General features: G+C 44.5%; 1 protein-coding gene across 3 annotated transcripts in view; it reads right to left on the bottom strand.

Annotated features, from left to right (window-relative positions):
• bptf (bromodomain PHD finger transcription factor) overlaps positions 1-27,601 on the bottom strand; it is a 35,288-nt gene that overhangs the window by 3,510 nt on the left and 4,177 nt on the right. The window contains exons 3-28 of one of the 3 annotated variants that reach the window (XM_078270292.1): positions 27,332-27,552; positions 24,592-24,771; positions 23,253-23,432; positions 20,614-20,805; positions 20,388-20,473; positions 19,272-19,624; positions 18,502-18,633; positions 17,480-17,609; positions 16,845-16,980; positions 16,488-16,754; positions 14,793-16,374; positions 13,600-13,724; positions 12,619-12,747; positions 12,310-12,460; positions 12,062-12,185; positions 11,481-11,736; positions 9,785-9,918; positions 9,574-9,685; positions 8,724-8,938; positions 7,534-8,569; positions 5,296-6,809; positions 5,123-5,205; positions 4,468-4,693; positions 2,633-3,144; positions 1,503-1,679; positions 693-885 (exon numbers count right to left, since the gene is read on the bottom strand). In XM_078270292.1, the coding sequence (XP_078126418.1) occupies positions 693-885; positions 1,503-1,679; positions 2,633-3,144; positions 4,468-4,693; positions 5,123-5,205; positions 5,296-6,809; positions 7,534-8,569; positions 8,724-8,938; positions 9,574-9,685; positions 9,785-9,918; positions 11,481-11,736; positions 12,062-12,185; positions 12,310-12,460; positions 12,619-12,747; positions 13,600-13,724; positions 14,793-16,374; positions 16,488-16,754; positions 16,845-16,980; positions 17,480-17,609; positions 18,502-18,633; positions 19,272-19,624; positions 20,388-20,473; positions 20,614-20,805; positions 23,253-23,432; positions 24,592-24,771; positions 27,332-27,552 (8,446 nt within the window). Of the gene's footprint in view, positions 1-692; positions 886-1,502; positions 1,680-2,632; positions 3,145-4,467; positions 4,694-5,122; positions 5,206-5,295; positions 6,810-7,533; positions 8,570-8,723; positions 8,939-9,573; positions 9,686-9,784; positions 9,919-11,480; positions 11,737-12,061; positions 12,186-12,309; positions 12,461-12,618; positions 12,748-13,599; positions 13,725-14,792; positions 16,375-16,487; positions 16,755-16,844; positions 16,981-17,479; positions 17,610-18,501; positions 18,634-19,271; positions 19,625-20,387; positions 20,474-20,613; positions 20,806-23,252; positions 23,436-24,591; positions 24,772-27,331; positions 27,553-27,601 lie in introns of all 3 variants that reach the window. The other 2 variants (XM_078270291.1, XM_078270294.1) reach the window with 2 other exon arrangements.

The raw sequence follows: 27,601 nt of genomic DNA on the forward strand, positions 1-27,601 counted from the left end.
TTTTCAAAATGAGTACCGATAATACCAAAACCCAGAAAGACTATAAATTATTTCCAGAATTTCTCGCAATGCAATTGTTTCTTAGGATTTCTGGTTGTAAAGCAAACTGTGTTGAGAGTGAAGCCACACCCTCGAAGTTAATATAACATCTCTCATTTATTCTGAATATTTCCTCAAGCTATTTGAGAGTACAGTTCCAGGCCTTTTGACAACAATAAGACCTCATAATATTTATCTGTGTTACTAAGATCATTACGGCGTTGAGTAGAGGCCATATGAACATTTCTTTTTCAATTTCATCCATGCTCAACATACGTTTCCACCACCAGTGGTTTGAAGAGTTGAAATATAATAATGACATGTTGTATATCGCAGGACATGTTCCACGACTACTTTATGATATCCACTATACACAACACAGGGTCATGTGAAAAAGCTAGTTAGTATCATAAAAGATGGATATATTACAGAAGAAAATCACAAAAAGGCAAATATTTATTTACTAATAATTATTTCTAGTGTTGATTATATTATACTAACAGTTGTTTCTGAATTTGGTCATTTCCATTCATTAACTGCTTCTTGTTATTTATATTTCTTCCTTGTTAAGCACTTTTTATATCTTGCTGTTACATTTAATGTTATAAATATTACATAAGTTAACGACAGCCTGACACACATGGGTTCCATACCTGTAACGAGCGTAATATTCTTTTCAAGCCCTCGTAGTCTTTGTCAGTGAGCGGCGTGAGGACCGTCATAGCATCTTCTGTCGACTGACACTGCGGGCAGACGTACAAGTCGATGTGAGTGGCCTCGCTCTGCAGGATGCCGACGCAGCGCCCGTGGTACCAGTTCTGGCAGCGGTCGCAGCCGATGTAAAATCTGTGTGTGTGTGTGTGTGTGGGGGGGGGGAAGAGATGGGATACATGGCAGTTAGCGCGAACCAATGAAAAGGTTCCATATGTATAAAATACTTAGTTACTGTACTTGAGTAGAATTTTCACGTATCTGTACTTTACGTCGTCGTTTATATTATTGAAAACTTTCACTTTTACTCCACTACTTTTCCTAAATAAAATGTATATTTTTACTCCGCTACATTTCCCCTCAGCGTCTTCGTCACTTGCAAGAAATGTTTTCGTACGTTGGAGTGAACAAACACTTAAACATTCTGTTTTTCTCTCTGTTGATGTCAGACTTTGAAGTTTAAGGTGTGGAAACCCTGACTATTATGCTTTGCGATAAGGAAGCCACAACACAGTTCATTATCAAAGTTTTTCTTTACTTTTTTTTACTTTAATTCTAATAGTTAAGTACATGTTCATCAAATGTTTTGATACTCAAGTACAGTAAATATCCTATACATACTTTAAGACTTCGACTCAAGTAATATTCTAAAAGGTGACTTTAACTTCTATCAAAGTCTGGTACTTGTACTTTTGCTCAAGTATTGCTTTCAAGTACTTTTTATACAAGACTGTATTTAGGAGGAGCCTTACTGTGATTCGTCGTACGGCGTCCGGCAGATGCAGTACAACTCCTCGTTGCTTCCTCCCTCCTGACCACGTTTACAGTCGTTGCACACAAAGTCCTCCAGCTTCTTGGCCTCTTTCTCTGTGATGCCAACACACGCGCCATGAAACCAGTTGGAGCACAGGTCGCACCCTATGTAAAACCTAAGAGGAGGACAGATTGTTCATTTTTTGTATCACTTAAATCTTCATGCCGACATCACGAGTGCGTCGCAGTGAAATGTTATCATTTTTATTTATTTATATATTTCCGCCTTTGATTGATAGGACAGCTGAGACATGAAGGGGGGGGGGGGAGAGAGGAGGGGAAGACATGCAGGAAACCGTCACAGGTCGCTCTACCAACTGAGCTAACCCGGCCAACACTCGTTGCAGTGAAATGTTGTAATACAATAGAGAGGCGAAGTTCCTCCCCTTCCTGTTGACCACCACGGGACCCCTTATTCAGAAACAATTTGTACGTTAGTGAATTATCCCCGTTTGAATTGAGCCATGAATTAATCAAATGGAGCCATGAATTAAACATGATGTCTGTCAATTTAAAGGATAATTTTGCAAGTCAAGAAAGTTTGTCATGAAACTGTTGAAGTAGAAGTCTGTGAAAATACGCAATTAGAAAGCCTACTCACCCAGATGCCAAATAAGTGACGTCTCTCTGAAGCTACGATGCCTATGCGTTTTGTACCGGGATGTAAAGTTACACGAGCAACGGAGCTTGCTCGTTCTTTCGCTTGTCGGCTGATAAAACTTCGCTGGATAAAAGACATCACATAAGATAACGTTACATGTGTTGTGGAACAGAGCTAAGCTAGCTAGCTAGCTAGCGAGCAAGTCGAGCAGCAGCAAGGTGACATAAATGATGGGAGACGAGAGATGTGGTTCACTGAGCGGTTTAACAGAAAACTAAGTGGTACTACAACAAACCTGACAAACTGACTTTCTTCAGCTGCAAAATGTAATTTTTTTTTTTTAAATGGGATCTTTTCCCGTTCACTACCATACATATTCTTTCCTGAAATAAGGTCCCATGAGGTCCACCGGATGGGAGGGACTTTTCCTCTCTATCACAACGGTTGGTTTTTTTCCAGAGAGCTTACTTTGACTCGTCGTAGGCCGTTTTGCAGATACAGTACAATTTGGTGTCCTTCTTGTGATCCTTTGAGGTAGAAGAGAGCTTCTTCTTCTTTTTGTGTTTTGATGAGCTGGAATCTCCGTCCTTGTCTCTGTCCCTGTCTTTGTCCTTGTCTCTGTCCCGATGTCTGTCCCGCTCTCGCTCTCTCTCCTTCTCTCGATCCCCGTCTCTGTCTTTGTCTCTGTCTCTACATTTGTCTCGGTCCTTATCCCTGTCCCGCTTCTTCTCGTGATGCCTGTCACGGTCTTTGCTTCGGTCTTTGTCTCGGTCTTTGTCTCTCTCCTCTTCCCGCTTACGTTTATGGGATGAGGAGGGCGAGGTCGCCGTGTGGGTGCTGTGAGAGGAATGTGTAGAGTGGGAGGGATGGGAGGAGTGGGAAGAGGCTGCCTTGACTGTTGCTGCAGCAGCCTGGACGATGGCAGCTCTGGCTTTCTCCTGTTCTTTTTGTAGTCTGGCTATGTCCCGCCTCAGCTCCTCCTGAGAAGGAGACCAGATATGTAACGTCAAGGTTAGTATCTCCGCTCTGAATTTTATGCCTTATAAAAAGGATTCCTGGACAGCTTATACTCAATATACATAGTCTCGCATTGCCAGACTTATTGCCACAGCGCTGTGGAGTAAGGTCTGGCTACACCACAGATACATCCTGGGATAGGACAAAACGCTTTGGGTTGTTTGCATTTCTTTATACCAATCACAATCGACGGTGGCTCTGCAAAATAGTCTGGGGTAGGAACTTTTTTCAGTGAAACATTTGCAGCCCGCAAAGGCAACGCCACATCAAATATTAAATGAAGTTAACTAACAATACAGTAACGTGAGCCTCACTTTGATTATACCAGTGTTATCGCCATAGCAATTCTGCCAATTTGTCCCAAAACCCAGTTAGATAATAAATACCGTAAACATATTCTTTGTAAACCTAACCAATCATTCACCGAAAAAAAAACAAGCAGGCCTGCCTTGTTGCACGATCAAAACTTTTCTTGAAGTGCTCATATTTTGCTTTTTGGCTTTTTCCCTTTCCTTTATTGTGTTGTATATCTTTTTGTGCATGTTATAGGTTTACAAAGTGAAAAAGCCCAAAGTCCCCCCTAAAGGGACTTACCATCTCCAACAGAAAACTCTGTTCACAAACTGCTCCAAACAGCTCTATTGTAGTCCAGCCTTTAATTCAGAGACAAACGTGGTCACTTTGGAACACACGTTATAATGCTCGCCTAGCTGCTAGCATGGCACGCCCTCATACTCTGCTTCTGACTGGCTAGTAGTCCTTACCTAGGTACTGTCAGGGCACGCCCTCATACTCTGCTTCTGACTGGCTAGTAGTCCTTACCTAGGTACTGTCAGGGCACGCCCTCATACTCTGCTCCTGATTAGCTAGCTATGGGACAGAAGTGAGAGGTCTCACTCTGTAGCTAAAACAGAGAGCTCAACACACAGAGTGAAAAGAGGAGCTGCAGCAATGTGTAGTATAACAAAATATGGTGTTTTTTGAAAATTAAACCATGTCAACCTATTCTGATATAACCTCTAAATACATTTATGAACCTGAAAATGAGCATAATATGAGCACTTTAAAACTTGCCATTTTCAGCACATAGCTTGCTAGCTTCAAGGTTGTTGTTGTTTCCCGAAGTGAACACAGTTTGAGAATGGCAACACACGGAGAGCGGAAGGGGCCCGACGTATGGCACTTAAGTCACATGCTGGATGTCGGCCTTTATCCTGGAAATGTACTTCCGTTGATCCAGACTACTCTATACACAACCATCTTATGAAGGCAGACTGTGTGCTAACCTGCACTTGCAGCTGCAGCTCCTTGTCCAGCAGTGCCCTCTTCTTCAGGATCTCCGCCTTCAGCTGTTCCTTGTGCTTGTACAGCAGTGCAGTCAGCTTGGAGGCATTCTGTTTGGAGCGTTTCTGCTCAACCACCTCCTCCTTCTTTCTCTTCTTAGCTGCCTGCTTCTCGTCCTTCTCAATCTTGTCGAGGATGAACTTCATCACCTGGTTGCACACTATCATTCTGTAAACAGAGGACAGCAGGGCGCTAGAGTCATTGTTGTTCAGTTGGTGGTGCAGTTATGGGGAAAAAACTCAATAAGCTTTTATATCAGGATACATGGAGGGAAAAGCCGTCAATACCATGAATATACTTTTATTTTATGCATGAAAGATTATAAAAACAGGTTAAAGGACTATTTAATGACCACTTAATGTACATGTCCCGTTACTGAACATTGCAAATTCATTGTTTGATGTAATTTTCCATTTTATTTTAAGTCCGTTTATTCTTTTATGTGAAACTTTTTATGCTGCCGTCTTGGCCTGGACTCAACGGGAATATTTCTGGTAAAATAAAGTTTAACTAAAAACATAAATACTACTGTCATCCACAGGACATATACACTTTTGACATAAAGTGCCACATTTCTGTGATTATTAAGTCCCAAACCTCTGGTTCTCCTCTCGCTCAGCTGCAGCCAGGCCCTTCCTCTGTTTCAGCTGTTCTGCTGTAGCATTCTGCTTCACTACCACCTGACAACAAAAACACTTTCCGTTAATATTAAGTTTCTAGATGCTGTAAGAAAGGAATCATTGTGAATTTTTTTTTTTTTTTAGTCACACCTGTTTTTGCATGCCATCCCCGGGGCTAACTGCCTGTAGAATCTGCTCTTTCTGTTCCCTTTTAGCCTCGTGGTGTTTCTTTTTCTTTGGTTTTTGTTGTTGTTGTTGTTGCTGCTGCTGCTGCTGTTGCTGCTGTTGCTGCTGCTGTTGTTGTTGTTGTTGTTGTTGTTGTTGTTGCTGCTGCTGCTGCTGTTGTTGCTGCTGCTGCTGCTGCTGCTGTTGTTGCTGCTGCTGCTGCTGCTGTTGTTGCTGCTGCTGCTGTTGTTGCTGCTGCTGCTGCATCCTTTGGAGCTGCTCTTGGACGCTCGCTGGTGCCTGTATGGTCACCATGTTCTGGATCTGGTGGGCCTGAATTTGCCCCCCTGTCTGCTGGATCTGGATAGGCAGCTGCAGTTTGATCTGCTGTGGAACCGTGCCGCCCTGCTGCTGTGCCTGTGCCTGGATTTGGGCTTGGATCTGGGCAGCAACGTGGGGCGGCAGAGCTGAAAGAAGCTGGACAGGCTGTTGGATGCCCGGAACGGTGATGAGCTGATGCCTGATTGGAGACTGGACCTGAAGCTGAGGCTGTGCTTGAACTTGCGTTTTGTTCTGAGGCTGGAACTGGACTTGGAGCTTAGCTTGGACTTGGGGTTGGGCTTGGACCTGAAGCTGTTGCTGGACCTGGGTCTGCTGTGGCGACTGGACTTGAAACTGGGGCTGGGTTTGGACTTGAGTTTGGACCTGGGGTTGCTGCAGGGCCAGAGGTTGTGGGTGAATCGGGCTCTGTTGCTGGAACTGGACCTGAACCTGGGGATGGAGTTGGGTATGGATCTGGTTCTGTAGCGGAGTTTGGGCCTGAGACTGAACCTGGGGTGGAGATTGGACCTGAGGCTGTTGGTGAGCCTGTAGTTGGGTCTGAGCCGGTGTTTGAAATGAAGCCTGTACCTGGGGGTGGTACTGAGGCTGGACCCTTGATTGGAGCTGGGCCTGGGCCTGGACCTGGACCTGGGGCAAGGTTTGGTTGGGGGTTTGGGACTGAAACCGCACCTGAGGTTGATTTTGAGGCTGTAGCTGGGCTTGGGGTGGCTGCTGAGTTTGTGGCTGAAACTGAACTCGGACCTGGGGGTGGTTTTGGGCTTGTGCTTGAATGTGTGGCATTTGTTGGACTTGGCCAAAGGGCTGGACCTGAATCTGAGCACGGATTTGGGCTTGAAGCTGGGGTTGAAGTTGAGAATGGGCTTGGGGCTGGAGCTGAGGCTGCATAGGTCTGACAGTAGAAACAACAGAAGAGACCGGTAGTCCCATATGAACCTGCACAGCTGAGACTGGGATTTGAGTGACCTGCTGCACAGACACAACGGTGGGGGGCTGGACGTGTCCTTGAGCTTGAGGAGGAAGAGATGCTTGAGGCAGAGAGGAAACGGGTGAATGTATGGAGACTGATGCAGGTGTCTGAGCTGGCTGAACTGGGGTCTGAGCTTGAGATGAAGTCGGAGTCCAAACCTGGGGCTGAGTTGCCCTCAGCTCTGTCAGAGCTACAACAGAACGAGTACAGAAGAAGTAAAGAGAAGCAATAAATAAATAAAAAAGTCAACCATCCTATGTAGACAAAAACAGAATGCTGTTGATTTGCGTAGGGTTGGGTACCGAAACCTTTCCTAAATGACCGGTATCTACCGGAGCGAATGACAATGCAAATTTCAGTGCCTCATTTCGGTGTTACTTAAATGCTTGCTTTGCTCTCAGAATCATCACGGCACGTGACGCTAGTTAACATTACACTTGGACACAGGTAACGTTAGCTAGTAGCTGGCTGAAACAATTAAAATACTGACATCTAAAACGTGTGGCAGTATTTCACTGAAGAGGATTCCAACACCGAGACGTACAACAGTCTGCAGCTAAAGACACGGAGGACACTAGCTGCACTTTGAGAAACTCAAGCTGTTGTTGTAAAGTACCTTCTCCCATCTAGTGGTTCTTCTTTTTGTCGTTTAACAGCAACTCACTGGTGAAATAAGTTATTGTTATAAGTAAAGTTAATATAATTTAAATAACTAATTTAAATTTGACCATACGGCTTTTGCATGTCACAGTCGTCTTGTGCGCTATTTTATTTATTAAGTATCGGTTCAGGCACCATTTAGACCCCGGCACCGTTTTAAAAGTATCATTTTAGCACCGGTATCGGAAAGAACCCAAACGCTACCCAACCCTAGATTGATAGATCGTCCGTGGGAATTGAGGTGGGTTCCTTACCTGGCACTGAAGGTGTTGTAGAGGTGGCTGTGACTGGTGTGACAACAGCATTGGCCACAGCAGCATGAAGGGGAACCGGGGCTGTAGCCTGGATTTGGGTTAGAGCTTTGGCTGGGGACGGGACAGCAATTTGGGTGGACACAACAGCTATGACAGGAGCAGAGACGGGGGCAAGGGCAGGGGTTGGAACTTGGACAGGTGAGGGAAGAGAGGCAGAAGCAGGCATTTGGGCTGAGTTAGTAGTGACTGCTGTAGCAGCAACTTGGGCAGCCACCTTGACTGAGACAGGGGCTAAAGCAGGGGCGGGGCTGAAGGCGTGTGTCTGGACCTGGGCTTGAGGTGCAACTTGTCCCAGGACAGGAATCGACACAGCAGTTTGGGTTTGTGTAGGAAATGAGCCAGGGGTAGGGGTGGAGACTTGGGTTGGCATGTTGGCTGGGACTTGGTTTTGTGCAGGGGTTGAGGCTGTGGCAAAGACTTGTGTCTGAGACATAGCTGGGCCTGCATTTTGTGCTGGGGAAGGGACAGATCTTGCCACTTGGGGTTGTGCGGGGACAGAGGCTGGTGTGGAGGATAAAACCTGTGTGGAGGCCTGGGCTGCAACGTGTGGCAGGGCAGGAACAGGAGTGGATATTTGAGATTGTGCAGGTACTGATAACGGGGTTGCGGCTGGAACTTGGGTTTGCACAGGAACTGTGGGGGCCAAACTTGGCATTTGTGTAGGGGCAGGTACAGGGGCTGTCATTATGGTTTGGCCTCGGGATGAGGGGGTCGTCTGGACTTGTGCAGGGGCTCTGGCTTGAGTTGGAGTTGACATTTGGGTTTGAGGGGTCTGAGAGGGTGCTGAAGTTGGAGCTGATGTGGATGGGGGCATGGGAGTGAAGAGGAAGCGCTGGACCTGGCCGTTGGGCATGGCTGCCTGCATTAGCTGCTGACCAGGACCAGGGATGACTGTTACACCCTGTGGGATGATTTGCAGCTGTCCCTGGGTCTGACCCTGACCCTGGATCACCACCGTCAGACCTGGGTTTCCACCCTGTAGCATTGTAGACAAAAGGAATCTTGCCTTCAGCTAACAGTGATAGAATTCTCTATTTATACATCACCATTCAAAACAAAGTACTTTACAAGAGCAAGTAAACACTAAAACATTTGACTTTCTCTGCAGGAGAAAAGAAATGTGCCCTCACCTGAGCACCCTGCGTTAGCTGCATGAGCTGTGCCATAGTGAGTTTAACTTGACCCTGCTGTGGTCTGGTGGTCTGGGAGGAGGCGACAGGTGACTGTCCTGGTGCTGCGGTGGCTGCATGAGGTGATGGCGCAGCACCTGCTGCTCTCTGAGCTGCAGTCGTCTGTACAGGTGTAGAACCGGGACCAGTCTGTGTCACAGTCGGCTGAGGTTGGCCTGGAGGGGATGAGGAGAGAGTGGGAATGTTTTATTCTTATTTGTAAAACCCAGTTCAGACCAAAGATTCTCTGTACTTCCGTGCCAGCTTTTTGTCGCTGGATATATAATTTTTGCATCTAAATATGAATGTGGATAACGTTGCATTTCTAGTGATGAGTCGGAGAAAACAACGTTTATGTGACCCATGCTTTGTTCTATCGCTGCTCTCTCTCTTTTCAGCACCCTCTAGCTCGCTCGACCATATTACCGTGTTAGCAGGCGGTCGTTGAGCCTCCGTCAAACTCTGCCCTTTCGAGTACAGTTTGTATAGAAAATAAAATAGATTATGGATCATTTTATTTCTATAGTTTGTAGCTGACTTTACAAGCTGACTTTGCTATTGGCTGTTGAAACAGGTTACGTCCCTTGCGCTCTAAAACCAGCCTCTGGAGACTTGACAAGCTGAGTCGCAGGTGACACCATCAGCTGGCTTGAGTCGAGCTGAGACGGGCCGGTTCAACAACTTTTCCCTGCAATGTTCTAAAATGGTTTTGTCTCATCTTGAATCTTTGGTCTGAACTGGGCTTAAAACGTGAGCCACAAAAGCTGAAGACATTTATTTATGTAAAGAAATGATGAGTTCGACAGAACACCTTGTTGAGCCACTGCTGGACTTCTGCCTGCTGCTGTGCCCACAGAGGTAGACGGGGTCGCTGACTGGCTCGTCGTCGTGCCAGGCTGTATTTGGCCTCCCGCTGTGATGGCCTGGAACACAAAACCAAAAGTAAAATCCTCAATCAATGTGCTTAATATTTTACTAGCTTCAAGTTAACACCGAAAAGGACAGGGTGAAGGACTAAAGACCTGTTGCTGGGTAGTTGAGGAGGTGGTGGCTCTGAGGTTGATGTTGCCAGTCGTAGGATGTAGCGTGCTGTACGTCCTAAGGTTCGCAGGGGGCCCAGAGGGAAAAATGCCCACGACTTTCTGCTGGACTATACCTGTTGACAAGCACGATTACGTGAGGAAAGAAGCAGATATCCATTGGGTGCATGCAGCGAAACAGGTCAAGGGTGCACAGCAGCGGCGAGACATGCACTGTGTGTGGGGAATATCTATAAAGCAATTAAAAAAGCTTTAGTTCATGGGACCACTTTTACACAACTCAGAGAAAAGCTCAGAAAAAAAACTGCATTCTTTTGGCCATAAAAGCTAAAAAAAAAAAAAAAACTAAAATCTGGTTGCATCATCCATGCTCAGTGCCAACAAATTTCGCCGGTCACAGGATACTCTTCCATCCATTTAGACAATTGTAAGCACAAACCAGCGGAAATGGATGACACTCGTGCTCCCTACCTCCTTGAGCGGTGGGCATGTTGAGCGTGACAATCTTGCTGTTAGCGGGGAGCGGGAGTTTGGCGGCGAGGACCTGGCCAGCCACAGTCACTGGGCTGCCAGCAATCTGGAAGGTTTGCTCTGAGGTGGCAATACTGCTAGCCACGGTGGCCACCGAGCCAATGGAGGCTGCAAGACACACCATGCACCACCTGCAGTCACGCATACCCACAAGGGCCACCGCGATGGCCAGTCTACGGCTGTGGTGTCCACTGGAAGGTTTGAGTCAACAATAATGGGGCTGACATTTTTGAAATTTTTGGATTAATGCTTTAGCCATTTTTTTTAAACTTATTTATTTACTTTTCAGTTACTATTACACTGAACAAAATCCACAACAAAATGCGGCAGAAGAGCCGGCAGCTAAAAGCTGCAGCTAATTCAAGTTCATGTTTATGTAGCTAGCTAGAGCATTGAATCACAGTGTGTCATCTCAAAAGGCCTTTACAAAGAAAACAGGACCGTCATTATCATATAACTGCCGCTATATAACAGCATCGGCATGAAATGAATGACTAATACAGGTTACTGTGTGATGCCGGTGCATACGCTTGTGCTCGTCTGATGGAAGAGGCTGGACAGAGAGGGGAGAGGGAGAGCTGCAGGAGGAGGAGGTCTCACTCTACTTCAGATTCTGCCTCCCCCAGCTTTAAGGGTGGCTGATGAGTCAAAAAGCAGTAACTCTACCATCCTACAAGTCCAACGCATCCCAAAAAAAAAAGAACCCACCTCTCTGAGGCACATAGTGATCAATACAAGGCCAAAATGCAACTAATTTTTTTTTGCCATGTGTTTAAATTCTGCTGATAAACAGGCTATCCTGTATCCCTTTAGGATATGAAAGGACTAACATTGAAAACAGTTTTAACAGGATAAAAAGTGGACACCACGAGCCACAAAGCCAATCACATATACCAACAAAAAAATAACGTGGAAATTCATGCCAATGAGTGACTTCGGACAAACTGATATAACTGTCAGAGAACGATAAAAAGGCGGGGGGGGGGGAACAAAAAGCAGTATCTTCTGACAGAGTAGTTTTGTCTGCCTGCCTGCCACTAACAGAAGATGACGGATGAGAAGGCGCACAACTCTACACCATTCTACGTAAGATTTCTGATGGGATTAAGATTCATTCAAATTATCTGTGTCTTTCGATCTGGCTTACCTGAGCTGTTGTTGGTCTGACCCTGCTTGACCCAAGAAGCAAAAGACTGATGAAAGTTTTTGTCCTGCTGGAAGGGAACAGGAGAGCCCAGTTTGGAGGCCAGGACCATCTTAGTTCCAGATGTGACCTGACCTGTCCTCTGGCCCATGGACGCTGGGGTGCTGGGAGAACTGGGAGTGCTGGCCGAGGTGGTGGTGGTGGTGGTGGTTGTTGTGGGAGTGGTGGCAGGTGTACCCGGTCTCTGCTCCAGACGTTTCTGTAACAATAATAGTACAAAATCTTCAGAATCAGAATACTAATTGCTAAGTTGCCGTTGCTCGCAGTCCGATTTAAGGTATAAAAAAAAAAAAAAAAAAAAAAAAAAAAAAAAAAAAAATGTATAACGTATAATAGCTAAAGTGCAAGAAATAGGAATTAAAGTAAAGTACGATTAGGTTAAATGTTGCCAAAACAATGGATTGTACAAATGCTTTTGGAGTACAGTGTGAACATAAATTTAAAAAATGTTAAACCAGAAAAAAATATAACACACCTGTGTGTGTGTGTGTGTGTGTATGTGTGTGTGTGTTCAGCGTTCCCACCTGCTGAGCAGCCAGTCTGGCCTGTTTTAGCTGACTCTCCAAATGGGCCTTGACATCCTCGGCCGTCCTAAGACTACTGCCAGTCTTGGAGGAATCGATACCCTGGGACTTCTCCCTCTCCACTCTGTAATATTCAGGAAAAAGGCGACAGTCAGGTGAATCAGTGCTCTAACAGAATATTTCAGTGTTCCCCGAGCCAATAATTTTTGACGCCACAGGCCAGAGGAGGCTAGCTGTGCGTTTCTCACCGTTCTGCAAAGGCCCTGATCTCCCACAGCTCCAGGTCCTCTTCAGGCACCCATGTCTCCACAGCTACAGGCCCAGTCAGCTTGGCTGGCTCATGCTTCTTGGGCCTCAAGGCGCTTGAGCGCAGGCCTTTCCTCTGTGGAGTGGGGGTTTCTACTCAGAAAGAGAAACAAATTTAAGATTTATATTAAAAAAAAGTTGTCAAAACTCTTCCAGCAATCAACCTGGGTCATTCTTTTAATTTGCTGTTTCTGTGTGTGTGTGTGTGTGTGTGTGTGTGTGTGTGTGTGTTTCTGCTGTTTAGCTTTTACCTTTGGGAGTGTCTCTGTTTCCGAGGGGACAGATGATCTTCCTGATGCAGTATTCTGAGCGGATGCCGTAAGGCCCCACGTCTCTTCGTTTTATGATCTCTGTTGTGGTGACGTCTGTGTCCGTGGTTTCTGTGGCAAGAAGAAAACGTATCAGCACATTATTTAAAATGGAAACCATTTAATAGTTCTAATACTGTCACTACCCGATGTGAGTCAAGTGCAGATGTGAGTTGCGCATGCTCAGATTTAAAACGGTTTACGGCATAACGCCAAGGGATCCGGCAAACGTGATTATTTGATTGCTAACGTTAGCTCAAAACGCCATTCAAGTGACAGCCTTTGTTGTGTTTGATTGCTGACTTGTAGCCAGCCGTGAACCAACTTCATTATGTAGGTCCATCTTTATTGTATTGACGTTACAGAAGTCTCTCGTTAGCAGGTACTTGGAGACTACTTCAGCCTCTAATCTAGAACTGACATCAGGGATAATGCCGTGAAAATGTGATGCCTTAAAGCTAAATAATAAATTACTGCTATGTAATGTACCTATCTCATTATTCTATGTCATTATTCTATATAACAGCAAAACAGATCTGCGTGAAATCTGGTCATTGGGCACACGCAACTCACATCTGCACTCGACTCACATCGGGTAGTGACAAATACTACAAGCATTCCAGCATTGGAAGGTGGAGACAAGGTTTTGTTGGCAGAAACAGAAGAGATAACATTACTAGGGCTGCAACTAACAATTATTTTCATTGTTGATTAATCTACTGATTATTTCCTCTATTTAATCGATTGTCAAAATAATTGCTGATTAATTTAAAAGTTGACCACTAATCGATTAATTGATTTATCTTTGCAGCTCTAAACATAAGTTGAACTAAAATAGAAACTAATGTAAGAAGGCGTCCTCTAAGGAACACAGAGAAGATGCCCAAAGGAAGTATTAAAAGTCAGTGTGCAGCACGTTCTCACCTTTCCGTGTAGTTCCTACAGCAGCAGAGGGCTTAACAGCCATGTCATCCCACCTCAGGCAGGCCCACAGCAGTCTCAGCATCAGGCTGACCCCAGCCAGCGACCTAACAGTCTGGAGACGGTACCTGAAAGGGTCAAAAATAACAAAAACATGAGCCATAAAAACACGACCTACTAAACAGAAAGTATGTTTACATACACACTTTAGTTCACTGTATTTTTATTTTTTCTACATCTTGGTGACATAATATTGTGCTCATGACACAAATACAAGGTCTTTACACACGGGGACTTTTTTTTCTGTCCGATTATTTCGCACTTCAATATATGTTTTCAAACAGTTGTTTTTGTCACAAGTACTTTAACACAGAACGTCATTATTACGCGCCAATAAAACGGCGTAACTGTTTTTGGAAACTGTTTTTCTGAGCTTTTGCACCGCAAATAAAGACAACCAATCACGTTGTGTTGTTTACTTAGGCTCCTGTCCGACTGAATAGACGGCACACTTAAGACAACAAAAAACCAGCAGCAATGGGAAGAGATTATGTCATTTTTTTTAAGTTGGCATATCAATCACAGCATTGTTCAAAATAATTAAAAGAAGATTTTCACCTGGCTATTGTAAATGTGTACTACATGTGCTAGTTTTTTTTAAAGTGCTCATATTATGCTCATTTTCAGGTTCATAATTGTATTTAGAGGTTATAGAGGTTATACATGGTTTAATTTTCAAAAAACACCATATTTTTGTTGTACTGCACATTCCTGCAGCTCCTCTTTTCACCCTGTGTTCAGGTCTCTGTTTTAGCTACAGAGTGAGACCTCTCACTTCTGTTCATCTTTGTTGGGAGTCGCACATGCACAGTAGCTAGGTAAGGACTACTAGCCAGTCAGAAGCAGAGTATGAGGGCGTTCCATGCTAGCAGCTAGTCGAGCATTATAACGTGTGTTACAAAGTGACCACGTTTGTCTCTGAAGTAAAGGCTGGACTACAGTAGAGCTGTTTGGAGCAGTTTGTGAACAGAGTTTTCTGTTGGAGATGGTAAGTGCCTATGGGGTGGAGTTTTGGCTTTTTCACTTTGTAAACTTATAACATGCACAAAAAAGGAAAGGGAAAAAGCCAAAAAGCATAATATGAACACTTTAAGTACACCAAACAATGTGTAAAAAGATCTAAATGTGTTACCGACCTCCATGTGATCCCAAAAGTGGGCCGAGGCGAAGGGTAGGGCCATATGTCCAGGGCGGGCTTGGCGTTGTAGTTGAAGATGGGCACCTCTCTGATGCCTGCTCTCCTCGCCATTCTCTTCAGGTCATCATTTGGCAGGATAAAGATGCTCTTCTTGCTGCTCTTGGTGACAAACTTGCGGTAGGACGGCAGGGCTGTCCCTGAGCGTGCCTTCTTGGATTTGAGGAACCTGAGAAGGCTGACTCGGTCTTTGGTGGAATACTCTTTGCTAATTGTCATGGAGCTAGTTGAAGTGCCCGTCTTGGTGTCGGTGACTGGAAGTTTAGTCTTCTGAGGGACAACTGCCCTGGAGCTGGGCTGAGCGGCGGCGGTAATAGAGGAGACTACGTTACCTGCTGCTTGAGACGTCACATCTGACTTACTGATGTTGCTGGGTAGGTCAGCTGTCGGGGCGTTTTGAGGCTCTGTGGTGGTGGTGGTGGTGATGGAGGTCTTCAAACCTTCGCTACTGCCGTCATTATTGGTATGGTTACTGTTCAGGCAAGAAGGGCTAGAGGATGGAAGCTTAGCAGGTCCGGTCCCCTCACTGGACATGGCCACATCCACATTCTTATTGAGAGAGTCTCCTTTCTCTGCCACATGGTTCTCTAATTTCGGGACTTTTAGGGGAGGTGGGTGACATATGTCAGACGCATCATTCTGCGAGAGGTTTCCATTCATCAGAGACTTGACAGGCTCTTTCTGAGGCTCTTTGATATTGCCTTGGACTTGACTGGCTGGGTTTGAGTTGCTGTTTGAGTCTGCAGGGTTTTCCCCAGCTTTCCCATTCACCTGCACTGGACTGTTCTTGCTTTGGTCTACCTCCGTGCTTTGTCCAGTGCCTTGCTCAATTTCCTCGTACCCACGTTTCTTAGCATTCTCTCCCACTCGAGCCACCTCTGGCTTCTGTGTTTTTTCTTTGCCTTCCATTGCATCTGATATACAATTGTTTTTACTGTTGGGCTCAGTGCTTGATAAGGGTTCTCCATTCACTTCTTTGTGAGCCAAGTCCTCCCCGCAGTTCCCCTGCACAGCATTTACCTCTGTCTGTTTGCTGTGGTTAGATGCTGTGGCTTCTGAGTTGACATCTATGTCTGCCTTTATCTTCATCTGCTCTTGCCCAAAGTCAAGCTTTTTAACTACGTGGTCTTTCACTTGAAGGCCCTCCTCCTTCTCTTCTTTTACACACAGGGTCGCAGCAGGCTGCTGTTTGCCTAATGTGGATCCTTCAGTCTTAACTCCGGCTGTAGGCTTTGTGGCAGCCATTTTGGACAGCAGTGCCGCCTGTCTCATTCGCTCTAACCTCTGCTTCTCCTCCAAGGTGAACTGTTTGACCCGTCGCTCCAAAAGCCCATCCAGTTTGGAGGGCTTTACCTTCTTCTTATAAGCTGTCCGCAGCTGGAAACCCTCGCTGACGTTCACAACATCATAGTAGGGCTTTGATGCAGTGGTCTCTTCCTTCTTGGGTTGTTCTACGTTCTGAATTGGTTCGTCCCTCGCAGGCTGCACAGAAGGCGGGGAAGAGCCTTTGTTTTCAGCTTTATCTATAACAAAGAGTCAGAGAGGTCAGTAGATGGGAAACATATATTTGTCCTCAAATAGCACCAAGGGAACCCCAGTAGATAAAAGGAGAGAAAATGTAATTTCAAACATGTACCTGTCTCTCCACTTGAAGCAGTAGTTTCTGAGTCAACCTCCATTTTTTCCTCTTCTCTCTTCTCGTCTGCATTCTTTTCCCGCTCATTCTCCGTGGGTTTTTCTTCCACTTGGGAGGTCTCAGGTTTGCAGTCCTCCTCAGATGACGCAGTGATGGATGCTTGTACATTGTCCTTGTTCAATGTGTTTTGAGTTGTCTGCTTCTCAGTTTCCATACACTTTTTCTGCTTATTAGTGCAAGCTGTTGCATTTTCCTTCTTCATTTTAGCTATGAAAACAGCATAAAAAAAATCATAATATGAGCCAAGATTGCCAGCAGCAGGAGAATATGAAGAAATATTGTCAGTTTGGACCTTACCCTCCAGTTCTTTGCGGTAGTTTACGTTTGTGTTCCCTGGTAGCTTTGGGACAAACCGCGGCACATGAGTCTTACTGACCCAGCTCCAGCCACCGTACCCTGTCACTCTGTACTCCTCCCCCTTCTGCTTCCACACCTTGAAAGAAAAAACACACAAGAACCACAATAATTTCAGAGAATGCAGCAATATTAAGATATTTCCAACCAGGACTACTTGTACCTCAGGTGGTACTTTTTCAGTTGTCAGGGGGTACGTGGAGAGATTGCAGATTAGCTCAACTAAGTGTGTGTGAAAACTAGTTTTCAAACAGAGTGGTCTAAAAAGTTCGCTGAAAGTAATGGATGAATGGCTAAAACAGCTGAAACGGTTAGCTAAAAGTAAAAAGTAATGATTAAACAGTTGAAATTGTTAGCTAAAAGTAATGAATAAACAGTTGAAACAGCTAAAAGTAACAGCTAAGTGGTTGAAATGGTTAGCTTAAAGTAATGGATAGTTAATCTAACAGGGCTGTGGGGGTTACGTCTGACAAAAGAAAGGCTGAGAAGCACTGCTCTTGATCAGTATACGTGATGTTAAACCTCTTCTATGGCCACTGGAGGAGCTAGGTGACAGTTGAAAGACACGGTTGTTTTACCTGGTGCTTGATGGGGATGGTGTACTTCACCCAAGTGGCCTGTTGCAGTGTCTCCTCATCCTCCAGTTTTTTCTCGCGCTTTTTCACCTTCTCTTTATCCTCCCGCTCCATGGAGGTCATGCGATGTAGCCTGAAGCAAGAAGGTACAGTTTTTAACCAAGATGTAAAGACAATAGTGTACTCCAAACAGGTTGAAGAAATCCCTGGAGTAGTGACACAGATGATAAGTAGCTTGAGTCCTGTTAAACGTTCAGTATACTCGCCATTCCCGACCTGTCGCGCGACAATGTGATGTCATGGGAGTGCCGTAACCATTTATACTCGCGCGTAGTGGTCGCGACACTAGTTATGGTCTTCTACTGAACAGAGGTGAGGAAACTGCACTGGAGGAACTGAGGAAAGGCTACTGACTTTGCTATTTTTACGGACCAGAAGAAGAAGAAAAAGGTAAACAATGGCAGAACTGGCAGCAGCAGCATTGACGTCAATGTCAACAGTGACGAAGATGATATTGGAGTCAATGGATGAGGAAGAACAGCTGCTTTTGAGCCTGCTTGCTAAGAAATGAAGAAAAAGAAGGTGGAATGTTCGTCCTTTGAATAACGCCAGACATAAATATGGTGAGTTCAATATCCTCGTGTAACAAATGAGGATGATAGACGAAGAGAAGCACTTTGAATACTTCAGAATGTCTGCACGATTTGATGACCTACTCGGTGGGATCAAGCCTTTCATTCACCATAAAAGAACTCATCTTAACCCAGTAAGTTTACAAGAGAGACTTGCAGTCACTGAGAGTCCTGGCATCCGGTTGCCCTTGAACTCGTCCATGATTTCCACTTTGTTGTGCGCCGCTGAAAAAAATAGAGTGGTGCGCAACCTCTGGTCACTTTAAATCCTGGAGATCTACGTCATTTTGACATCACAGGTGGGGAACACCGACTGTAAAAAGGCCTTTAGGCTTTTGGAAAGCACACTACATGTTAATGTGCTTTTAGTGTGTGTAGCCAACAGTTGTTTACCTTGTGTGTCCAAGAGAATCTTTCCATACAGGCAGCATGACCACTGGTTTGATGGCACACTCCAGTATGGCCAAGGCCAATGCAAACTCCCTGGCCTTGCTGCACATCTGCACTGCTTTGTTCCAGTTGGTCCTAGAAAAACAGAGACAAACTGTATAAAACAAAAGATAACGCAGCACAACTGACTATTTCTTTAACCACCCCACGGCTAGAGGAACTTCATGCCAGATCGTTTGGTGGCTAAATCAATATGGATCTCCCACCACACTGGGACAGAAACTTTGATACAAATGTCGGAAATGGCTCCGATACTGCCTAAAATGCTGTTATCTGAATTGGTGAATTAAGCCTGAAAAAAGTCAACTTCAAAGTAGTTTATTAATGGGGGGTTTTTCCGTTATGACTGTCAAACTACATATTTATGGCATTCATTCTCTGTATCTATTTGTTCATGTTTTACAAAGCGTTTAAACTGAGCCAGGCCATAAAATAATAGTAGCAATCATATAACATCCATACAGGGATAGTAGTATAAAAAAAAAAAAATACATATATTATATGGTATCAGATTGTTACTCGGTATCGGCCGAAACGCAAGTTCAGGTATCGAAATCACGGAAAAAAATCTAATAAATGTAAAAATAGCCTGTCATTTCTTATGCAGTTATTAACACTTTGTAAGTCACCAAGACATTTTGTATCAATCCCTGCCTACCAGCGTAAAGGGACAAACACCAGTGACTTTCACATCAGCTGGATCAGAGTTGTACCTGTGCGACGCCCAGTTAGGATGCATGAATGGTCCAGGGACATTGGTCTCCAACTGGATGATGGTGAGACGCAGGGTGGAGACAGTCAGGCTCCGCGACCCGTAGATAGAGCCGTTCCATTTGAACTCTGACGCGGTGGTCAGGCTGAACTTGTGGGAGAGGTGGCGCCTCTTGTCGTGGTCCTCCCGGTGCTGATGTTTGTTTAGGGCCAGGACATTGGTGCTGTACTGGTTATGGTAGACCCTGTATTTACCCTCTTGACCCAGTTTGAACAAGTTGTTCAAATTCACCATCAGGTCCCTTTTCAAGAAGCTGAGACGCGAAGATTCCCCATCAGAGCGTACAGGAGACGACTGGAACATGAGAGAACATTACATTCAACTACGAGACATAAAAATAGAAGCTGCTTTTTCAAGGCGATCAACTTGTGGCTTTAAAGGGGCGCTATTCAGTTTTGGCCATTTCTTTGCCGTTTTCCCACTTTTTGACATGCTTTCCTAGCTTTCTGCTTCTTTTTTCCCGGCTCAGCCATGACGATAGTGTGAAAAACTCCATCTCTACCTTGTTAGCCGGTTCCTGAATGTGTGTATGTGTGCAGTGCCGTGAAGCAATTCATTACATGGCGAGACCTGATATCACGCCATACTTCCTGACGCTGAGGCCAGCGGCTCGCCGGCCGAAAGTTGCAAGGGTGGTTTTTCAGCTCACAGGTGCTAGGGGGGAGCGAGACGATCACCACTCAACCCAAAAAAAGTCATATAACCATTCCAATGACTCCGAAGCTGTTTAATTAAGGTAAATTAAGCTTAAAAAAAAAGATTGGAAAGATTTTGACACAATACCTTTCTGAATACATACTGTACATGGGAGAACATTTCTCTACAAAGCCTTTGTTTTCTTCATTTTATCAATAATTAGGTGTAGTCAATGCAGTGTTTATGCTAACAAAGAACTGTATTAACTAAATAAAATACAGGATCCTTGATGCTGGATACAACTTAGTCAGTACTGAATTTTTTAACCAAAGTTCTCACTTTTTTCCATTTCAAAACAGATTTCCTTAAGATTTCTTACGAATTAAAAATAACTTTTGTGATTGGAAAAACCCCGCCTCACCTCTTTGCTGCCTCTGGACGTCTGATTTTTCGATTCCTGTCCTGCTGGTCTCCCGCTATCGGCTTTGGCCTTGTTGTTGTACTCGTCTGTCATTCAGAAAGCAGATGGCACAAAATCAGCATCGATTCCAAACAGACACACCGAGAGACAATTAAACACTGGCTTTGGAATCGGTCAGTTGTGTTAATCTACTCTTCGAGCCCTAACAAGCCTCAGTCACGTTTACCTGTCCCATCCTGGCTGGTAAAAGAGGACCGGGAGGACCGATCCGCCAGGTCAGGCTGCTCTGGTTTCCTGAGGCCAGAAACCTGGCTGCTGCCACCGCTCGCCTCTGGTTGAGAGGACTGCTGCTGTGGCTGATCTTGGGAGTCGTCAGGGTGCTTGTCTTCACTGCTAGACTCGTTTTTCACATCCTTATCTACAAAGTAAAAATGTTCGGACAAGCGTAAAGCAAGTATTAGGGATGCAAGGAGTGAATCTAAATGACATTAATTACAAGCAACAGGCTTTTAGCAAAGACGGCAGCGATGTAAAAAATAACAAAAAATTACACTGGTAGTGGAAAAGAGTTCAACCTCTCCAATCGGGAAATTTTCAATATAGGTCGGCCAGATCTTGTTCAATGTAGTCTCGCTCTGCCAGACCTTCCTCCACAGCGCTGGGGAGGAGGGTCTGGCTAGACCACACAGGATTCCCGGGATGGGAGAACAATGTGCTCTGGTTTCTTGGCATTTCTTTAAATCAATCACAATCGTCTTGGGCGCCGGACAGAGCCACAGTGCCGCTGAAAAATAGCCTCACTAGGAAACTTGTTTTGGTGGAACATGTTTACGTTTAAAGGTTGTTTTAGTCGTGCAACAGAAAACTCAGATTGGACAGATAGTCTAGCTAGCTGTCTGGATTTACCCTGCAGAGATCTGAGGAGCAGTTAAACATAGTCCTCACAAATCAGAACGCCAACACAAAGGAAGCGGAAGGGGACGGACATCCGGCTGAAAAGAGGGCCATCCGCCGGAATTACCGGCCACACCGGAGCAATCCTGGAAGTGGAACGTCGTGGATATAGACTAGTTCAATGTAACACCAGGTCTCAAGACCTGACATTTTGCATATGACCAACCAACCGCAAAAAAAAAAAAAAAAAGTCTTTAGTGAGAGTCTTTAGTGAAACCATTAAGTGCTTCATCAGCCCGGTTAGGCCTCTAAAACCCAACCCATCTTGGACAGGAAAGGCAACACAAATCCAAAACAAGCTGTGCACTTGCCGCAGAGCCAATTCAAGACAACAGCTCTGCCTTTGAGTTGTTAGGGGAGACAGTCCTGCATATATATGCAGCTCTTTGTTGACGAGGTAGCAGGTGGGGCTTCCAGGCAGAGGGCCTTTTGTCTGAGCAACAGGAACCCACACAAATGCCCATAAATTGGAATGAGAATAAGGAGCCGGTTGTGACAGACGTGGCGTGCTAGCTGCTGCCAGAGATGCCGGCTACCACGGTGCCAAAAGCATGCTTTTCAAAGACCGTACAACACGAGGCAAGAAATTAATGCACCAAAAAATAAATGGAACATTTAGCTAACGAAGCAGGTGCTGAATGCAACAGCTTTAGTTTCATGTTTAAGAGTAGGTGGGTCAGGACAAGACGAATGGCAGAAAACGGCCCGCACCAGCTTGAGGTCTCTCAAGACCAATTAAATGAAAGGGAAAAATACCTTCTCGCGGTCTAATTTCATGTTTTCTGAAGATATGGAAGAGACGCTGTGAAGGGGAATCTAAAAAGGATCAGGCTATTTCTGGTTACTCAACTGTTGCATGTGTGGTGAGAGCTACAATGTTTTGATTGAGCTTCCCAAAGAAAGAAGCACTTATTGGCCAACACAGCTATGAGTCTTTTGTCTGAAATGTTATTTTTGTCCAGGTTAAACACAGAGACCCACAAAGGCCTTTTTCACAGTGCGTGCCATCCATGGAGGCTGAGGACATCATACATTCTGAGGAAACAATTCTCCACTACAGAATATGTAACAAGAAGGAGACACACAGTAGCTTGTTCAAAGCCATGTAAAACCAAAGCCAAAGCAGCCGGCCAACACAATAAACAAACCGTCTGAACAAAAGCAAACAGAGACCAGTAATACAGTATAATACTACCTCACCTCAATATAATGCTAGCCAGGCTTATCAGAGATGGTGTACACTGCATTCATTACAGCCTCCTCAAATGTTTCATTATAACTCATCAAAAAAATAATAATCTTGGAATGCCTCATCAAGTCCAATTAGAAAAAAAATCATTTGACACATGATTTAGTTTTCTGTCCCAACTATAACATTATAAATGTATAGAGACTAAAACAACAAATCAGTGTAGCCACCGCCTTACACCCAACATTTGATATTTGTATTCCTTCGTCCCTTCTGCCATTAGGCTCTTAAATGTTGCCAATGGAAGCAACCTCGCCGCTCTTCTTGCCTGGGTTACCCATTTTGTTTTGTTGCCCTTTTGGGATAAATAAAGTTGTTTGAATTGAGCCGGGCGAAGAGGGCGGGCTATGGTTAGTAGCAACCAGCACAGACAGGCTGAACGCAAATAGAAAAAGGTAATATCAGCTTTTTACTTTGTTTTTACTACGTTTTATCACCATCATCATTATTATTATTATTATTATTTGTTGTATTTTAATTGATCCAACTGCCCATGTTGGGACAAATAAAGTTCTACTTCACAAGCAGACGGATGCAGATGGATGTGCGGCCCGTCAGCAGGGAATGAAATGGAGGGCGAGTTGAATGGCAAAAGATGCGGCTGATAGAAAGCTGGACTCGGACGGAGCGAAACAACGGGGTCCATATTTGACTCTGAGTACCTGTCCTTTCCTGCTTTGCCAACGGAGGGGACTCCCCACTCTCCTGGCTCTCAGAGTGAGCACGCTGCGTTTCCTGGTTAGGTTCGAGGGAGTCCGTTTTAGGCGTGGCTGCGTCCTGGGTGGTAGAGCCGGGGTTAGGGTCAGACTCGCAGCTCTCCTCTGCAGCAGGGGGAGCCGTGGCTGCTGTGGTATGACATACACACACACACAGAGGGCGAACAGCACCAGCGGAGACATCATATTATTTAGCAGAAAGTCAGGTACAGGTAAAGGTCGTGATGCTGCCGCAGAGAAACCACGGACACAGTTTCACCATGCAATTCAAGAAAAGTAAACCTGCTGCCATCAGCACTATTGAGTCTTCTGTTAAGGACTTGCTTTAGGACAAATGGCATGTAGAGAATGACAGAATACTGTACATTAGGGCTGCACAATAGATCGTTTTTTATTACTTATCAACTGGCGCAATAACCACATCACGAAAGGCTGTGACATTAGAGATGTACCGATGCTGATACCAGTATCGGTATTGTCTCCGATACTGCCTAAAATGCTGGTATCGGTATGTACTGGAGTTTATGCACCGATCCAACACCACATAATACAGCCCTAAAGAAAATCTACGTTAAATTAGTTTATTTATGTTCTTTTTCCGTTATAACTGACTGTCAAACTGCAGAATAAAAGAACGTTCTGTGGCGTTCATGTTTCACAAAGAGTTTAACCTGAGCCAGACTGACAACAAAGATAGAAATCATATCACATCCATACAGAGATAGTAGTATACAGCTGTTATACATCATATCATCCATACAGAGATAGTAGTATACAGCTGTTATACATCATATCATCCATACAGAGATAGTAGTATACAGTTGTTAAAACATAAAATATATGACACATTGGTATCGGATCGGTACTCGGTATCGGCCGATACGCAAGTTCAGGTATCGTAATCGGTATCGGGAAGCAAAAAATGGTATCGGACCATCTCTGTGTGACATATCGCGATAGACACTAAGAGATTTATGGAGTACGTTGAAAGAAAATATCAGTACTGCACTTTAAAATATAACTGTCATTGTTTTTTTAGTGGGTGCCTTTTATATTCAATTCAATGTTCAATTTGTTCAATACAATAACATTGAAAATGATTTCCTTTCATTCGTTTAACATTTTTACAAGCAATTTGTTGTATTTTAGCAGAATACTGAAAGCAGCAGAAGTGAGTCCACTTCAATATCTGTTTATCCAAAGTAATATACTTATCGTGATAGTCAACGTTATTGCATATCCCATACTTTCCTCATATCGTACTGTATATGAAGCTGACTTTTACCTTGGGAACCAGCATTTTCCTTGGCCTCTGTGTGCTCTCCGTTGTCGAGCTGCGAGGTGAGCTCGGGGGGGTCCTCCGCTGTCTTAACAGAGCCGGTTTCTGCTTCCTGCTTCACGTTCTCTTCCCGCCTTTTTGCTTCCTGTGCCTCCCGCTTCACCTTCATGCGCTCCATGATCACATCTGAAAGCCAGAGGAAACATTCATTTATCTAAAAAGTTATAAAGGCATTACCTATCCATGCGTTCATGTAAAATGTTAACAAATGGAATTGCTCTGTTTGGAGCAACTGCTTTCTCCCAAGTCAGGATGAGATCACGTGATACATAAATAAATCCAGTCCATACTCAGAACTTCTTGGGGGCATTTAAATATTTTAAATTACAAAAAACACTCCTCATTCCTTACATTTGCATATCACGATCATTTGCTCCAATTAAATCATTAGGGCTGCAACAATCTGCCAAAAAACATGTAATCCTTTTGTCTATAAAATGGCAAAAAAAATTGTTTAAAATTGCCTATTATAATTTCCCAGAACCCAATGCAACGTCTTCAAATACAGTGTTTTACCATCAGTCCAAAACCCATAGGTATTCAGTTTACTACTACATGTTTAAAAAGGCACAACATCCTCACAGTTGAGAACCTTTTGATGGTGTTTTTTAATTTATTTTTTCATTTAAAGTGCTCATATTATGCTTTTTGGCTTTTTCCCCTTTCCTTTATTGTGTTATATATCTTTTTGTGCACGTTATATGTTCACAGAAAACACTGTTCACAAACTGCTCCAAACAGCTCTGTTGTAGTCCAGCCTTTACTTCAGAGACAAACGTGGTCACTTTGGAACACACGTTATAATGCTCACCTAGCTGCTAGCATGGCACGCCCTCATACTCTGCTTCTGACTGGCTAGTAGTCCTTACCTAGGTACTGTCAGGGCAGGCCCTCATACTCTGCTTCTGACTGGCTAGTAGTCCTTACCTAGGTACTGTCAGGGCAGGCCCTCATACTCTGCTTCTGACTGGCTAGTAGTCCTTACCTAGCTACTGTCAGGGCACGCCCTCATACTCTGCTTCTGACTGGCTAGTAGTCCTTACCTAGCTACTGTCAAGGCACGCCCTCATACTCTGCTTCTGACTGGCTAGTAGTCCTTACCTAGGAACTGTCAGGGCACGCCCTCATACTCTGCTTCTGACTGGCTAGTAGTCCTTACCTAGGTACTGTCAGGGCACGCCCTCATACTCTGCTTCTGACTGGCTAGTAGTCCTTACCTAGCCAGTGAGCATGTGCGACTCCCAACAAAGATGGAAGAGAAGTGAGAGGTCTCACTCTGTAGCTAAAACAGAGAGCTCAACACACAGGGTGAAAAGAGGAGCTGCAGCAATGTGCAGTACAACAGAAATATGGTGTTTTCTGAAAATGAAACCACATAAACCTATTCTGGTACAACCTCCAAATACAATTATGAACCTGATAATGAGCATAATATGAGCACTTAAAAAATGACTTGAAGTAATGAACAATAGTTGCCGCTAAATTGTCTGTGATTAAACTGATCGTTTCAGCTCTAACCAGCAACTGGAGCACAACATACTCCAGTGATCAAATCAACGCTGCTTTTCAGTTCCAGGTGACTTTTGACTGGTTGTATGAAGCAATATAATAACACATAAATAATATGAACTTGTTCTTAGACTCTAGTAAATCTAAAGTCTGTAACTCAGTTAACCCGGCAAAGAAACTGATTTACATTCACACAGACCCAGACGGGGCAGAGTTTGTTTCCTGAAAGGGCCAAGATCTTTAGATCTAATCTCCTGTCTAACCATGTTGTATAACTACAGTTTGTTTTTACGAGAGGACTACAGGAAGAGCTGTTTCCCAACCATCCCAGATGAAGAAATGCAAGGCGCAGGCAGCACTGTGCTGCAGCGGGTTTTTAACGGATGAAAAATACCAGCAACACCCATTAATCACTTATGATGGGGTGGAAAAAAAGCACTGCAATGGCTTTACAAAAACACCTCTATTCCATTTAGGGCTACAGAATACCTATTCCAACTTCTAGCTTTTGACAGGATGCCAGAGGAACTTCCCCTATAAAACATAGCGCCACACACTGTCTTTCTGAGAGCTGAAATTCAGGCACTTTGGTGACAGAGACAGGAACACTGCTACGAAAACAGATACGGCAGCCTGTCACACACAAACGGAAACTGCTGGCGTAGTAATCAAAAGCTTTCAGACCACGCCGTCTCCTTGGCGGGAGGTAGAGGAGGAAAACGGTTGCTTGTTGTCTGAGAGAGCGTGAAGCAGAAAGAAAAGGCAGCGCCTAACAGTTGTACTGTAGCAGAGCACTGCTGCCTGAGGGGAGGAACTACGCTATCTGAAGCTTCGATGCAACCGTTTAAAGAATGTAAGTCTGCAGAAAACAAAAAAAGAGAAATACCTTCACCTACAGCTCAAGTTACAGATGCCCTGATCAGATGGGGTGGAAAAATAAATCGAAAATCAGTTTAAAAAAAAAAACTGCAACTGCAATAATAAATAAATAAAGGACAATAAATAAAGGACAATCGCAATACAAATCAAAACCCCTGTATCGTGAAAGAATCAAATGGGGACAGAAGCGTATGGTCCCAGCCCTACTACTCACATGTGCCAGAATAAGGTTACACTATTACAGGGTTCAAATGTATCTCTATTTTGGGGGGGAATGAAGACAGTATCAGATCCGTACCGTTGACAGCAGTGAGGTAGGCTTTATTGTTTCCACGGGCTTTGTTGGTGAGGTCCTCTGTGAGGTCCATGTGGGCTTGCACTTCTTCCTTCATCTCCTCCAGGGTGGCATAGAGGTCCATCTCCCAGTACTGCTTATCCAGGCACTCCATGAGCTCCGACAGCTGCGCCTTGGTGCTATAGTACCAGATCTTCTTCTTCTCGTGCTCCCCGTCCTCCTCGCTGGGGAGGTAGAGCAGGACAGGTTCTTAGATACATTGGTAAATATCCG

This window comes from Sander vitreus, chromosome 15, assembly GCF_031162955.1.
Source record: "Sander vitreus isolate 19-12246 chromosome 15, sanVit1, whole genome shotgun sequence".
NCBI classification, from domain to species: Eukaryota; Metazoa; Chordata; class Actinopteri; order Perciformes; family Percidae; genus Sander; species Sander vitreus.